We start from the raw sequence: 16478 nt of genomic DNA, 5'->3' as shown, positions 1-16478 counted from the left end.
CTTATTAGTTTATGTTTGCACATATTTTACATGTTACCATTTTTTACCGTAATGCCCCTTTAACTGAAATAATGAACTCTAATGATCAATGCCATGCAAATTGCTTAAATATTTCTGTTATGTATCATGTTTATTTTGTGTCCTGTTTTGATGCCAGATATTGTAACTGAGGTCCTCTATTGTTACTGCTTCAGATCGCTGGAGGTGCCACATGCTGCTGAGTTGTCTGTTTACTTATTGAAACAATGGACTTGCAGAAAACTTCTGTAGCCTTAGGTAAGGGTGGCCATACACTGGTCAAATGCCACCAGATCGACCAACAGATAGATCCCTTTGTGATCGAATCAGAGAGGGATTGTATGGCTGCCTTTACTGCAGATTGTGAATCGATTTCAGCATGAAACTGATCACAATCTGTGGTGGTGCTGCCGCCCCCCCAAATACATTACCTGCTCCGGCCGGCACGAGTCCCCGCTGTCACTGCTGTCTTCTTCTCCGCTGGGTTCCGAGTTCCAAACCAGCTGGCTTCACTTCTTTCTGTCTGGGGGAAGTTTAAACAGTAGAGGGCGCTCTACTGTTTAAACTTCCTGCAGGGACAGGAAGTGAAGCCAGCTGGTTCGGAACCCGGAACCCAGCTGAGAAGAAGACAGCAGTGACAGCGGGGACTCGTGCCGGCCGGAGCAGGTAATGTATTGCCGCTGTATTGCGTCGGTCGTCGGGAATTCGAACGCCGCTATCGACGCACTCCCGACCCGCTGGCGATTGAGCAAAATCTTCCGCACGGACGGATCGACAGGAACGATTGGTTTTGAATGGAAATCGATCATTTGGTCAGCGTTTGCGCAACGATTACACAGCAGATTCGATCACAGTGATCAAATCTGCTGTATATTGGCGGGAAAATTGTTAGGTGTATGGGCCCCTTAAGACCTATTGTGATCCAGGCTTCTCTGGAAGACTCTTCTGTGTGAGGACTATAATAGGGGAAGGGATAGAAGTATTGGAAAGAATTGTGCTGGAGTTGTTATTCTGCTGTGTATTCTTTAATGGAGTTTTGGATTTTTACTATTGCGTAAGCTGGAGTTCTTTCTACTGCTGAGATTAAATAAGGCCTCGTTCACATCACAAACGCGGATGGCCATGCGTGCGGAACGCATGCGGACCGCAACGCGTACGAACGCACGCCATCCGCGTTTGTGTGCGTTGCGTGGCTGATCCCATCACTGAAAAGTGAATGGGACAGCCATGCGTTTTTACAAAAAATGCATGCAGCATGCGTTCCCGGACCGCACAGGTCCGGAACGCATGCAGTGTGAACATCAGACATTGCACTCTATGCAATGTCTGATGTCGTGCGTGTCGGCCACCTGCACGCGTTTCCAAAACGCGGCTGGAAACGCGTGCAGTGTGAACGGGGCCTATAGGAGTTATCTGCTAACTGTTGGTCTGCTTGTGGTGTATGGAAACAATTCTCACCACAGGTACTGTGGAGCTGTCCTAAAATGTAATTTCAGAATCAAAATCAGCTTTATTCCCCCAAGTACAAAGGTTGTTGAAAAATACTTTAGGATATAAATTGTGGAAGGAATGTGTACCAACAATCCAATTAGAAATGTATCAAAAAAACTTTAATAAACACATATATCAAAAATACATACACACATTTAAAAAGAAAAAAAAATGCGATGCTGCCACTCTCACACTCCAAAAACACTGCCTAGATCACTAACCAAAGTTAATAAAGTTCATATAGAACTAGTAGTGCACTATCACCTAGAAAGAATCATAGGATCTTAGCCAGAGTCCTCAGGTCCAGTTAGTAGCAAAAGCAGTAAAGCATGCATGCATATGTTAATTCCAAGTCAGTCAGAATAATGCAACACAATGGTTGTTGTACCCGGAATTGTTTGAGGTACACATGGCATTGGCAACAGATAAACAGACATTGGCAGACACAAACAAGAACAAAAGTCAAGTAGTGTAGGTGGAAAACATTTACAACATGAGGGTAATTATTATTTATTATTATTTATTGGATTTATATAGCGCCAACATATTACGCAGCGCTGTACAATAAATAGGATTACAGACAATGATAACAGGGGTGACAGCACAATACAGGTAATAGACAATAGATACAACAATACAGGTAACAAGCAATAAGATACACAACACAATGCAGATAGTAACACAATGCCAGATCATACACTGGAGTGGGAGTGGTAAAAATACAAGTTCCCATAATTCTGGGTAAAGTGCACACAGTCAAGTATGATACACAAGGGGAGAGGGCCCTGCCAAAGGCTTACAATCTAGAGGGAGGGGTTGGTGACACGAAAGGAGGGGGTGCATCAAGAGGTTCTCGAGGGTTAGGGCAGTGTTGAGTTGATATAGGCCTCCTTGAAGAAGTGAGTTTTGAATGCTTTTTTGAAGGTGGGGGAAGCCTGATGGGCAGTGGGAGAGAGTTCCACAGGATGGGGGCAGCTCTAGTGAAGTCCTATAGTCGTGCATGGGAGTACGAGATTCGTGGGGTGGTTAGGAGGAGGTTGTTGGAGGGGCAAAGTGGGCGGCCAGGTGTATATCTGCTGACCAGGTCAGAGATGTAGGTTGGGCAGGACTTGTGTATGGATTTGTATGCCAAACATAGGATCTTGAAGCTGATTCTGAAGCGAATTGAAGCCAGTTAAAGGGACACTTAAGTCAAACAAAAAAAAATGAGTTTTACTCACCTGGGGCTTCCAATAGCCCCCTGCAGCTGTCCGGTGCCCTTGCCGTCTCCCTCCGATCCTCCTGGCCCCGCCGGCAGCCACTTCCTGTTTCGGTGACAGGAGCTGACAGGCTGGGGACGCGAGTGATTCTTCGCGTTCCTGGCCACAATAGCGCCATCTATGCTGCTATAGCATATATCATATACCATATAGCAGCATAGAGGGTGCTAATGTGTCTGGGAACGCGAAGAATCACTCACGTCCCCAGCCTGTCAGCTCCTGTCACCGAAACAGGAAGTGGCTGCCGGCGGGGCCAGAAGGATCGGAGGGAGACGGCGAGGGCACCGGACAGCTTCAGGGGGCTATTGGAAGCCCTTGGTGAGTAAAACTCATTTTTTTTGTTTGACTTAAGTGTCCCTTTAAGGGATTTGCACAGGGGAGTCATGGAGACAGAGCGGTGGGAGGAGTAGATTTGTCTGGCTGCTGCATTCATGATGGATTGTAGGGGGGTGATGTGGTTTTGAGGAAGGCCTGAAAGGAGGGAGTTGCAGTAGTCCAGGTGGGAGATGATGAGGCCATGGACAAGGAGTTTGGCAGTGTCTGGGGTCAGGAAAGGCCGGATCTTGGTAATAATACACCTGTTCAGGTGATATTGCACTACAGAGGTGCTAGGAGGGTGCTGCACCCCTGCGGTGTTTGGAGGACCGGAGCAGGCGCAGGGGAGTCTCCGCTGTCTGAGGGGTAGGATTATAGCAGGAGGGCGGGCTCAGCAGGGGAGGGATAAAGTTCAGCAGGAGGGCGGGCTCAGCAGGGGGGGGATAGAGTTCAGCAGGAGGGCGGGCTCAGCAGGGGAGGGATAAAGTTCAGTAGAAGGATGGACTCAGCAGGGGAGGAATATAGTTCAGCAGGAGGGCGGACTCAGCAGGGGGGGGGGGAAGATAGAGTTCAGCAGGAGGGCGGACTCAGCAGGGGAGGGATAGAGTCCAGCAGGAGGACAGCCTGAAGGTGCTGCTACGCATGTTTGTTCTAAAGGATATGGTCTTATAATGGGAGGAGCTCAAAGAAGCAGTTGCATGGGTGGGAGGGGTCACACGATATCTTGGTGTCGCTAGACCTCATTCTCGCCGTGTGGAGATCGGAAGATAGAAGGGATGATCCAATGATATTTACCATGGCGCTAATCACACTTTGGAGTGTTCTGTCACTGGTGGTTGCACCTGTGTACCAAACGATGATGGATGAGCAGAGAATGGATTCTATGGTAGCGGTGTAGAAGCTGGACAGCAGCTCGCGTGGCATCCCAAATTTCGTCAGCTACCTCAGAAAGAATAACCTGTGCTGTGCCCTCCTCTGCATTTTGGTAGTGTTCTGCACCCATCTTGAGTTGGTGGAAATGGTTGTGCCAAGGAAACAAATGTTCGATACTCTGGCAACGTTTGTCTCATTGATAAGAACAGGATGGAGTGTGGAAGGCTGTTTCCAGAAATCTATGATCAGCTCAACAGTGTTAGTTGCATTACGAACGAGTTTATTGTTCTTCCACCAGCTGCAGATTCTCCCAATCTCACTGCGATAGGCGCTCTCTCCACTGCTGTTGATGAGGCTGATGATGGTTGTGTCATCTGCAAACTTGACCTTAAAGAGAATCTGTACTCTGAAATTCTTACAATAAAAAGCATACCATTCTATTCATTATGTGCTCCTGGTCCCCTCTGTGCTGTTTCTGCCATTCTCTGCTGCAAACCTGGCTTGTAATTGCCAGTTTTAGGCAGTGTTTACAAACAAACTAACCAGCTTCTAATAGGCTCAGCTAAGCAGAGTGTGTTAGTCACACAGAGCCTGCAGGGGGTGTGTACAGCTTCTAGCTAATCACAAGCAGCCCTGCACATTCCAGTCTGACTGCCTCAGCCTGACTGTGCCGACTATAGAGAGAAGATTAGATCATATAACAGAGATAACACAGCTACTGTGCAATTAGGAAAAGCTGCAGTAAGCCAGACCACATTAGAAAAGGCATAGGAACTTATAGCATAGAAGAAATAAAGATAAACAATTTGTTACAGAGTCTCTTTAAAGAGAACCCGAGGTGGGTTTGAAGAATATTATCTGCATACAGAGGCTGGATCTGCCTATACAGCCCAGCCTCTGTTGCTATCCCAAACCCCCCTAAGGTCCCCCTGCACTCTGCAATCCCTCATAAATCACAGCACACGCTGCTGACAAACAGCTTGTCAGAGCTGGCTGTGTTTATCTCTATAGTGTCAGTCTGCTGCTCTCCCCGCCTCCTGCAGAACTCCAGTCCCCGCCTGCATCCCTTCCCTCCCTGCTGATTGGAGGAAAGGGACAGGGGCAGGGACCGGAGCTATGCAGGAGGCCGGGGAGCAGCTGAGACTGACACTACAGATGTAAACACAGCCTCACAGCACGGCTGTGATTTATGAGGGATTGCAGAGTGCAGGGGACCTTAGTGGGGTTTGGGATAGCAACAGAGGCTGGGCTGTATAGGCAGATCCAGCCGCTGTATGCAGATAACATTCTTTAAACACACCTCCGGTTCTCTTTAACGGAGTCCATTGATGAGGTACAGTTGTTGGGGTACAGAGAGAACAGGAGCTGGGACAGAGCATAGAGTTGTGGAGCACCTATGTCGGTGGATCTCATGTTGGATGAGCAGCTTCTGAGCGTGACTCTGCGTCCTGTTTATCAGGAAGTCCTTGAACAATGCCTGGTTGCACAAGGTTGCTGAGTAGGATGTGTAGGCAGATGGCGTTGAAGGATGAGCTTAAATCCAGAGACAGGATCCTGACATAGGTGTCAGGTCAGTCAAGGTGCACCGTGATATATGCTAGGCTGATGTTAATGGCATCGTCCATGGATCTATTAGCTCTATACAAAAATTGGTGTGGGTCAAGTAGGGCATCATGGTGTGCTTCAGAGAGTCAAGGACCAGACGCTCAAGGGTATTTATGATGATTGGAGTGAGGGCTACCGGTGTGAAGTTGTTGTGTTCAGTGTTTTCTGTATTTTGGGTACTGGAATGATCATAGATTTCTTGAGAAAGGATGATTATTTGCTGCCGATAGGGACCAGTAAAATATGGAGGTGAGGACGAGGGCTAGTTGGCAAACAAAGGTTCTCAGGGCAGTTTGGTGACATGCCCTCCGGGCCTGAGGCTTTCCTTTGGTTGAGCTTGCAGAGGTATTGCAGTACTTAAACTTCCTGGACTACCAGTAACACTGGGGCACTGTGGCCCTTTGGAAAGGATGGGAGGAGGGGAAGGAACGGTTATTGGCATGGATGCCGATTTCCCAGGCTGCTTGGCATGTTGGTCGATTTTGAAGTAGAACTCATTGAGCTCTTTAGCCAGTTGGATGCTTGGGTCGCATGTTGAGAGGGGGCTTTGAAGTTTGTGACTGCCTTGAGGCCTTTCCATACCTTCTGTGGGTTATTCGACTGGAGGCTGAGTCCCAGCTTCTTAGAGTAGGCCCTTTTAGCAATTCTCAGCTCCCAATTCAGGTTTCTGGCTGCCCTGAACTCTTCTAAGGTGCCGGACTTGTGTGCCTTTTCCTCGATCTTCCGGAGCTTGCATAACTTACCATTAAACCAGGGCTTGTTGGGGAAGACATTGATGGTCTTGGATGGAATGCATGACTCCTCACAGAAATCGATGTAGGAGATAATGTTCTCTGTCCATTCCTCTAGCGTGGGTACCACCAGGGCCAACCAGTCTGTGCTATCGAAGCATGCCTGGAGTTCCTGCATGGCCTCTTCCATCCACCTGTTGACAGTCCTGATTGCTGACTTGGCTGTCTCTATCTGCCTTGTTAGGTAAGGATCAGGTGAACCAGGTTGTGATCAGAGCCTCCAGCGCAGCCTTGAGGACCGTATAGCAATGGTCCAGATTGTTACGGTTCCTGGTGGGGCAGGGGATATCTTGTTTGCAGTGAGAGACCTCTTGTCACAGGTTTGTGTTGTTGAAGTCCCCCAGGATGATGAAGAGGGCCTCTGGGAGAGCGGTTTCCCACACTGAGATATCACTGAGAGAGCGCAGAGCAAATCTGGTATTGGCATGGAGGGGGGGGGGGGGGGAGGGTAGGTACACCCCTACAAAGATGAAGGAGGAGAACTCCCTTGGGTGAGTATAGGGGCCTACAGTTGATGGCTGGGAGCCCAACGTCCGGGGTGCAGACTCTGGTGCACCAGGCAGTGTTAATGAGGAAGCATATGCCTCCTTTTCCTGGAGAGTGCCTGATCCTGGTCAGCACGGAGGAGGTCATAGCCGGGCACTAGCAGGGCGTTGTCGGGAATGGTGCCATTCAGCCAAGTCTCGGTGAAACAGAGAGCCGGGGAGCTCCTCCTAAGCCAGGGTTTGCTGCTGAGGAGCAGTTTGTCTACCTTGTTTGGGAGAGAACATACGCTTGCTAAGAGGATGGCTGTAATGCAATCTCATCATGTTACACAATGACAATAAAATGTTTAAATATTAGATATTGAAATAGGGATTTATTTATTCAGAAAAGGGGGTAACATTTATCATTTTTACTTTATTTTCATTGCATTTTTTACGTAAAAAAATCCTGTTTAAAAGCTCAGCCAATCATAAACAAATGCCTCCCCCAAAAATAGAAAAAATAAAACAAGAGGGGTTCACATACTGTTTCTTAAGACTGTAAAACAGAGACAGAGAGAGGGAAATCTCCCAACATCGGCAGCTCACAGCAGGTAAATAACAATGTTATACAGAACTTTCCTGGAGTCTTACATTCTTATTGGACTTTAAGGGGTTGTATCCTGACTCTATGAGATCTCTCATGTTTGAGAAAATCTGATTTCTGTACAAAACATTTCCCACACTCAGCACATGAATAGGGCTTCTCACCAGTGTGAGATCTCCCATGTTTGACAAGATTTGATTTATCAGCAAAACATTTCCCACACTCAGCACATGAATAGGGCTTCTCACCAGTGTGAGATCTCCCATGTGTGACAAGATTTGATTTCCGTGCAAAATGTTTCCCACACTCAGCACATGAATAGGGCTTCTCACCAGTGTGAGATCTCCCATGTTTGACAAGATATGATTTCTGAGCAAAACATTTCCCACACACAGCACAACAATAGGGCTTCTTACCAGTGTGTATTACCTTATGTAAAACAAGCTGTGTTTTCTTTGCAAAATATATCCCACACTCAGAACATAAATATGGCTTCTCACCAGTGTGATATCTCTCATGTGTGACAAGATTTGATTTGTGTGCAAAACATTTCCCACACTCGGCACATGAATAGGGCATCTCACCAGTGTGAGATCTCTCATGTATGACAAGTTGTGATTTCCTAGTAAAACATTTCCCACACTCAGCACATGAATAGGGCTTCTCACCAGTGTGAGATCCCGCATGTATGGCAAGATTTGATTTCTGTGCAAAACATTTCCCACACTCAGCACATGAATAAGGCTTTGCACCAGTGTGAGATCTCTCATGTTTAACAAGCACTGATTTATGCAAAAAATATTTCCCACACTCAACACATGAATAGGGCTTCTCACCAGTGTGAGATCTCTCATGACTGACGAGCTGTGATTTCTGAACAAAACATTTCCCACACTCAGCACATGCATAGGGCATATCACCAGTGTGAGATCTCTCATGTCTGACAAGATTTGATTTCTGTCCAAAACATTTCCCACACTCAGAACATGAAAACGGCTTCTCACCAGTGTGGAATCTTTCATGTGTATGAAGGTTTGAGCTACTCGTAAAATATTTCCCACACTCAGCACATGAATAGGGCTTCTCTCCCGTGTGAAATCTCCTATGTAAAATAAGCGCTGTTTTCTGTGCAAAACATTTCCCACACTCAGCACATGAATAGGGTTTTACACCAGTATGAGATCTTTCATGACTGACAAGACTTGATTTATGAACAAAACATTTACCACACTCAGCACACGAATAAGGCTTCTCACCAGTGTGAGTTCTCTCATGAATGACTAGACTTGATTTGTAAACAAAACATTTCCCACACTCAGCACATGAATACAGTTTCTCACCAGTGTGTAATCTCTCATGAATGACAAGAAGTGGTTTCTCTGAAAAACATTTCCCACACTCAGCACATGAATAGGGTTTCTCACCAGAGTGAGATCTCTCATGACTGACGAGCTGTGATTTCTGAACAAAACATTTCCCACACTCAGCACATGAATAGGGTTTCTCACCAGTGTGAGATCTCTCATGCCTGACAAGATTTGATTTCTCAGTAAAACATTTCCCACACTTAGCACATGAATAGGGCTTCTCACCAGTGTGAGTTCTCTCATGACTGACAAGACTTGATTTCCATACAAAAAATTTCCCACATGTGGAACAGGAATAAGACCCTCCAGCAGGGGGAGAGCTGGGCTGGGTATGAGGCCCCTCAGGGTTAGACAGGTGAGGGGAGTCTGGGGGAATATTTGGGGTCACCAGGATATCTGCAGGAGACTCTTGTCCAGTGACATCACCATCCGTTGTACAGTCTGTGGATACAGAGAGACGAGTCTCTGAGAGGTTCCTAATGCCGGGACTCCACCCTGCAAATAGAGAAACATCATCACTTCCTGTTAGAGAATTCTGAGGGGAGGAACAATTATCATTAGGGATGAAAGGAAAGAGGATGGTCAGCACTGCTGTACAACTTCCTTTATTTGGCAATGTGCAGACAAGTAGGCTGTGTGTTACATCATCACCTCACAGTCCATAAGAAGAGCCTAAACACGTACCGGTGCGGGGGTGGGTAATGGTGGGTGCTGGTTGCTGGGAGCCTGACGGCAGTTTCACACACAAGCGCTTCTTCAGAAGCTATGACAAGGGGGCGGGGCTATATCTGCTCTAGTTGGAGAAAGTGCGTTACTGTAATAGTAACCTGCAATCCAAGATTACAGTGTGGGGAGGTCAGAGAGAGCGAGGCCAAACAACACGGCCGCTATTCCTAATGGAATTACAAGTCCTGCTGCAGCAGCTAATTATACAAGCCACTAACATAATATCCCATGATGAATATAGGTCAGGCCATGCAGAGCAGAGAATCTAACTGACCTCGTCCACATATACAACAAGGACTGCCTGATTAGGGGAAGCCGGGGTTAGGGAGGTTTAACAGTTATTTAAAACTTAACCTTTATTTTAATTTATAAAGAAGCAGGGAGATTGGCCATTAGAGGATGGGCAACAGCAACATTCAGGGAGAACTGGGGAGGAGATTGTGTCTCAGAAGTTCAGCAGAATAGGTGCCGTCTCTATTCCTGACTCTCTCCTCTCTCACTTCAATTCAACAGTTACTAATTACATGCTATAAAACACAATGGCCACAACTCACTAAGATCATCCTGGTGATAATAAGGTAAAAGAAAATCACCACAAATCAGTTGGTATTTTAAGTATTATTCTTTAAAGAAGCTTGCCTTATTAACATGTAGTGATAAGCTTTCACAGTGAGAGAGTTGTCTTATCACTCCAGTCCTTAAAGAGTAACAGGCATACAATCAAAATCAATTCTCTATTTTTACATGGTAAATAAATAATAAGGATGCTAACCAGGCAATCCAAAGGTTAAAAATCACTCTGAACTTTTTTCTCAATAGAATATAACTTACCAGGTTCCCTGGCTCTCATGTGGTACATTTGCCACAAAAAAAGAAGTTGCAGTGGGTGCTGTTTTTTTTCTTTTCTTATTCTTCTCTAATTTCCTCCCCTTTCCCCATCAGATATATAAATGCAGCCTGATTGGCTGAAGTTTCATTCACCCCTGTTTTCCCATCCCACACTTCTTTTCCTCTCTGATTGGCCAATATTTCTTGTGCTGAGAAGCTGGGAAAGTGACTTGGAGGTCTGCAAAGTCACACAATGATTTGCGATGATGCACTTCTTACTGCAGAGCTATGTGGGGGTGTCTGAAAATTGGGAGGAGGGTGGGCAATGCATACACCATCAAAAAGAGTAGAGGAAACAGAGTATCAGAGGAAATGACATCAGGATTGGCTTCAGACACAGGGATTCTAAAAATGAAACTGACAGAAGCAGAATTCTCTTTATTTACTAAATATAACTGAAATCAAAATGTGGACAGTGCAATACATATGTTATGTAAGTACAGCAAGTATTTATCTACTAATATATGTGTTTTTTTTTCTGAGATTGTATGGCTAACAGCTCCTCTTTAAGTTATCACTTTTGTAGTTTTTCTCACATGCAGTAGATAGGGAGGGGAGGAAGACACACAGGCAGAATGTAGCTCCACCCACTGCTGCCAGGACAATTACAGCAAGGCTGGGTAGGACAGCAAGGGAAGGAGAGACAGGCTGTGGCTGTGTGTGGCTCGGTCTGTGTGTGTTACTGTGTCTCTGTGTCTGAATTTATGTGTGTGTATATATATATATATGTACTTGGTGTCCCTCTCTCCCTCCCTTCTCTGTGTATGACATTGAGCATGTATACTCAGCTTCATTGGTCGCCCATGGCTAGGCCTATTCTGAGTGGAACCTGTCCTGTTAAACCTCTATATGGTCTTGGCCACCATGCTGCATCTCAGTTTCAGAGTGTTGGCAATCTTCTTATAGCCTAGGCCAGGGGTCAGGAACCTTTTTGGCTGGGAGAGCTATAAACGCCACATATTTTAAAATGTAATTCGGTGAGAGCCATACAATATGTTTCAAACTGGGACAGTACGTCCCTGTTGCCACTGTGGTGTGTATACAGTTGATCGTCCAGGCAGCGGACGTGTCAGACACGTCTTCAACTTCTCTTGGGTTTCAGCAACATTAGCAATTTCTCTAAGAGCCAGACAGGAGAAATACCAACTAACAGCTTGTACAATTAGCTAACTGACTTGGGGGTTGATTCACTTTGTAGGATGAGATCCCCGCACTTTGGCCCAATAGGCTGCCTGTCAAGTGACAGGCAGTCTTTTGGGCTAATCAAAGTGCGGGAAATCTTCGAAAAAGGGGATAAAAATGGTAGACTTCTGGCCAATGTGTCCAGGGATAAAGCTGCATAATCTATCATTCCAGAAATCAAACTTCCCTCAGGCGACACCACCTCTGTCCCCGGCCTCATAGTTAATTGCTTCCCAAACGACTACACAGATCTGTATAGATCTCACTTCTCAAGCACCCAAGATAATATGTCTGCTCACCTGGCTCAAATAGCACTCCCTACATTATCCCCTGAACAATCGCAGACTCTACAGTCTGAGATCTTAGAGGATGAAAGCCTAGACTCCATAAGCTCCTTCCCCTGTAACAAGTCCCCTGGCCCCGATGGCATCCCCATAGAATTTCACAAAAGATACGCCTGTATTCTTGCACCTAAACTTAAAATGCTATATAATTCCTCCCTTCAGGAGGGTTCCCTCCCCCCTCACTTTTATCCGGCCTGTCTAATCTTAATCCCCAAACCAGACAAGGATCCTTTTGAATGCCAATCGTACAGACCTATATCCCTCCTCAACAATGATTTAAAGATATTAACTAAAATTAACTAAAATTATTACTTTGAGGGTAAATATTGATCTCATAGACCCTGTTCAGACAGGCTTCATCCCCAATAAGACCACCTTAGAAGGTTGTTCACACATATACAAATCAACACAGATTCTCCCATCCCCAAGGCCCTGGTCTTTGTTGACATCCAAAAGGACTTTGACTCCGTGGAGTGGAATTACCTATGGGCTACTCTCGCAAAAATGGGATTCGGGCAGAGGTTTGTCTCATGGGTCCAGGATATATATATATAGATATATATATATATATATAAATCCCCTCCACTAACATCAAAATGGGTAGTGTCCTTTCTGATCCCATTATGCTTCACCGTGGCACCTGCTAGGGGTGCCCTCTATCTCCAGCTCTCTGTGCTCTTGCAATGGAACCACTTGCCGCATCCTTCTGCCAACGCTCAAACATTTCTGGCTTTGGTGTTGGGGGGCTGGAGGAGAGGGTTTCCCTCTATGCTGACGACCTTGTCATTTATCTCAAAGACCCGGCGAACTCTGTAAATGGTGTCTTATGCTGGGAATACACGGCTCGATTCTGAGCCATTTAGATGGCTCAACAGATAATTTCCGACACGTCCGATCTCCCGCCCAATCGTCTTCTGCATGGAAGACAATGGAAAAAGATAAGAAAACGAGTGGAAGATAAGAGAATCACCTGCAGAATCTAGCAGCAAAAACGATTGGGCGCAGAATCGAGCGCCAGAATCGACCCGTGTATTCCCAGCATTAGACACTTTTGAAAAATTCTTACCCTTTACAGGCCTCGGGGTCAATTGGACAAAGTCCAAACTCCTTCCATTCACGCCATTAAATACCTCATCATTTACCCTTGATGTGGTTCCCGAAAACCAAATACCTGGGTATATGGATCACTAACAACATAGCCGATTTTTACGCAGACAACCTTCTGCCCTAAGGATTACCAAAATAAATGGCAAATTCTCCCTCTATCTTTAATTGGTAGAACCAACCAAATAAAAATGAAACTACTACCTCGTTTATTTTATGTGTTCAGGAACTGGCCTATATGGATCCCTAAAAAAATATTTGCCCAACTTAATTCAATTTTCTTAGTTTCATTTGGAATAAAAAGTCCCCTAGAATTAGCCTTAAAAAACTTCAGAGGCCATGGACAGAGGGGGAGGGGGGGATAGCCTTCCACCACCTACTTAAGTATTATATTGCTAGCATACTAGTAACAGCTAATTGGTGGTTTTTGCCCAGACAAGTCCAACACAGCAGTGGTGCTAGAAGCTGCTCAGCTTGGCTCCTTTGAGGCTTTAACCAAATTTCTATATTGGGGTCTCCAAGCTCCATATCCTCTAACTATATCAATGAAAAACTATAATCAAAGCATGGAACCTTGTGATTGTCTGGGCCTCGTCCACTTCCAAAAATATATAGCCAAAAACCCCTGTGTGGAACAATCCCATCCTCAAGAACTTCTACACTATACCCAACCTCATAATTTGGATTTCAAAGGGTGTCAGCCTCATCTCCCACTTAGTCAGCTCTGAAACTCTTGCAACCTTTTCATTGGAACTCTTGCAACCTTTGACCACCTGAAGGATACCTACAACCTCCCCAACTCTCACTTTTTCAGATTTCTTCAAGTGCACCACGCATTCCAGGCTCAATTTGGCTCGTCCCCTCCCTGCCTTCTTACTACAGAGATTGAGGACATTCTATCAAATGCCAACCTGACCAAAGCTCTATCCTCTATATATCAGAATGTAATACTCATAAACGAACCCCATGTCTCAATTTTCAAGACTCCCTGGCTTGATATATCTCCACTAATAGATGATGAAGACTGGGAGGATGCATGGATTGTTCAGTTCCAGCATCTAATTGCTACCAGAGATAGACTCATTCAATATAAAATCCTGCACAGAGCTTACCTCACACCAGCTAAGCTGGCCAAATTTGATACCTCTTACAACAGCAACTGCTGGCGCCGTAACTCTCCCCAAGCGGACTTCTCTCACATCTTCTGGAACTGTCCAAAGATAATTCCTATCTGGGCCCTTGTTTGTGACTATTTCCCAGATTTACCAAATCACAGTCCAGCCGAATCCCACCTGGTGTCTTCTGGGCTTGACATCTTCACTTGCAGTCAGGAGAGCTCAATGCAAAAAACTGAAGTCCCTGGAACTCACTGGCATTATGAGCTAGGTGATACCGCACAATGTGGAGCAGCACGAGTCTGACAGGGTAAAGCTAAACCAAAACACAAATGGAATCAGGCTCTGCTTTAAATTCACCCAAAAAGCTTTATTCAAAAAGTACAAATAGCTGTATGACAAAAGTCTCTGGAACATAGCAACACACACCCTTTGTCAGACACCCTTTGTATTTCCTGTGAACCCGGGCGTCCATAAGTGAGTGATATATTTATATACCTCTGTTAAATAACACTGCATGTCACTATAAGGTGTCAGTTGTTTACTTTTTAATTGGATTTCTGAGTCTGAGTATGGAAATGGCATATGCATTGTCTGATGCTTTGGTAGAGGACATGGCTGACACATTTAGAGAGTGTGCTATGGCAACAACTGAGGGGGTGGTAATCGGGATGATAAAAAAAACTTGGAGAAGGGTTTTTAGAGGTCATAAGCCTCATCTACACGAGGCGATCCCGAGGTGATCCGGCAGCTCGATTAGCCGCCGGATCAGATCTTTCGCATCCCCGCGCGTACCCGCCGCGTCCCCGCTCGTGCGTCGGATTCGCTTCGCCCTCGTCCCCGCCCAGCGCCGCTTATCTTCCGCTTGATTCCCTGCCATTGTCCCCTCGTGGGGAATGAGCAGGGAATCGGCGGTGGCATCAGCGGCTCGATTGATAAGCCACATCGCCGCCTCATCTACGCATGTAGATGAGGCTATAGACGTTTGGCTTTGAAATTACTTTGTACAAAATGGACGGTTGCCACCCTTGATTCTTATATAGATAAACAAGTGATTCCCTGGGGGATAAGGGAAAAAATACGACCATCTGGCCAATTAATTAATGAACGATTCATTCCCAAGTGGAAGGCAGGATGCATCTGTAGAGGAAATGAAATTATGGAGAAGATGGTTGAGGAGGAAAGAATACAAATGGAGGAGCTAGAGGAAGAGATAGCTCAGAGGGTGACAGAGTTTGAAAAATGTAATGACCACCTAAAAAAAACAGGTAGAAAATAGTCAGAAACTTATTGAAAATGTGAAAAGAAAGAAATTCCTAAAAGATATTGAGGATTGGAATGATGGAGAATATTTTGAATGTAAACCAAATTTTCCCCCGCACCAGATATGGTTCTGAATCACAAAAATCTGAAGATGATCGAACAGTTGGGAGCGGATCTCCCATAGGATCAGGAAAATCAGTAATTTTTTTGGAGGAAAGCCAGGATGAAGAAATAGAGGAAGACGAGGCAGAAAGAAAGGTAAGAAAGAGGAAAAAGACCAGAAAGAGGCAGAAAAGACCTTAAGGAAAAACACCGCCAGCCAAGAAAGAGCAGGAAGTACAGAAGAGAGAAACACTAGTGAGACAGGTAAAAAATCAAGCTCGGAAATAGATGTGTGGGGAGGGGGGGGGGGGGGCGGGGGAGGGTGTCAGGAGTTGAAACCGTTCAAGGTAATAAGAACATAATGAATCTTTCTAAATTTCCAGTTGAAGCCAGCACACCACACTCTGTTAAACAGGGGATTGTCATTCTGTCCATTTATTCACGGTGATCATTTTGAGGTATACAAGGATGTCCAGCTGTTTTTGAGAAAGGTTAACTTGAAATATACAGTATGTGTCACAGCAGGAAAAGGGTTATCAACAAACCTAGCTGTGACAACATAGATTCCAACACTAATGAGATTGATCATGAGCTAAAGGATAGGAAAGTATTGATTGAATTAGGTGCACTACAAGATGAGGGAACAGCAAATCTCAATGATTCTGTGGGGAATATTGAGTAAGTGATGTCAAGAAAAGATCCTCATTCTTTCCACCCATCAATCTAAATCGACATCTTAGAATTTTCAATTCAGCTATCAACCGTGATTTGGCCAGAATAAAATGGAGACCACCCTCATGGGACAACATCCCCCAAATTTGAGCGAGAGGCATTGTTTGATTTGCGCTTTGCTGAGGGTTTTGTATTGAAGTCCAGCGATAAGGGGGGGAATGTTGTCCTGTGGGATGAGGAAAGGTATGTGAGTAAAGCAAGGAGACAGCTACAGGATGAAAATGTCTATCTT

At 45.4% G+C, this 16478-nt stretch overlaps 1 protein-coding gene across 1 annotated transcript in view; it reads right to left on the bottom strand.

Annotated features, from left to right (window-relative positions):
• The window catches only part of LOC137537226 (uncharacterized), a 136089-nt gene that overhangs the window by 36813 nt on the left and 82798 nt on the right, over positions 1-16478 (bottom strand). The window contains 5 exon segments of the mRNA XM_068259324.1: positions 4233-4362; positions 5351-5489; positions 5601-5823; positions 6144-6524; positions 7484-9285. Coding sequence (XP_068115425.1) covers positions 4233-4362; positions 5351-5489; positions 5601-5823; positions 6144-6524; positions 7484-9285 — 2675 coding nt within the window.

The sequence above is a fragment of the Hyperolius riggenbachi genome, chromosome 10 (assembly GCF_040937935.1).
Source record: "Hyperolius riggenbachi isolate aHypRig1 chromosome 10, aHypRig1.pri, whole genome shotgun sequence".
Lineage (NCBI taxonomy): Eukaryota > Metazoa > Chordata > Amphibia > Anura > Hyperoliidae > Hyperolius > Hyperolius riggenbachi.
This window is presented reverse-complemented; position numbering and strand designations above follow the sequence as displayed.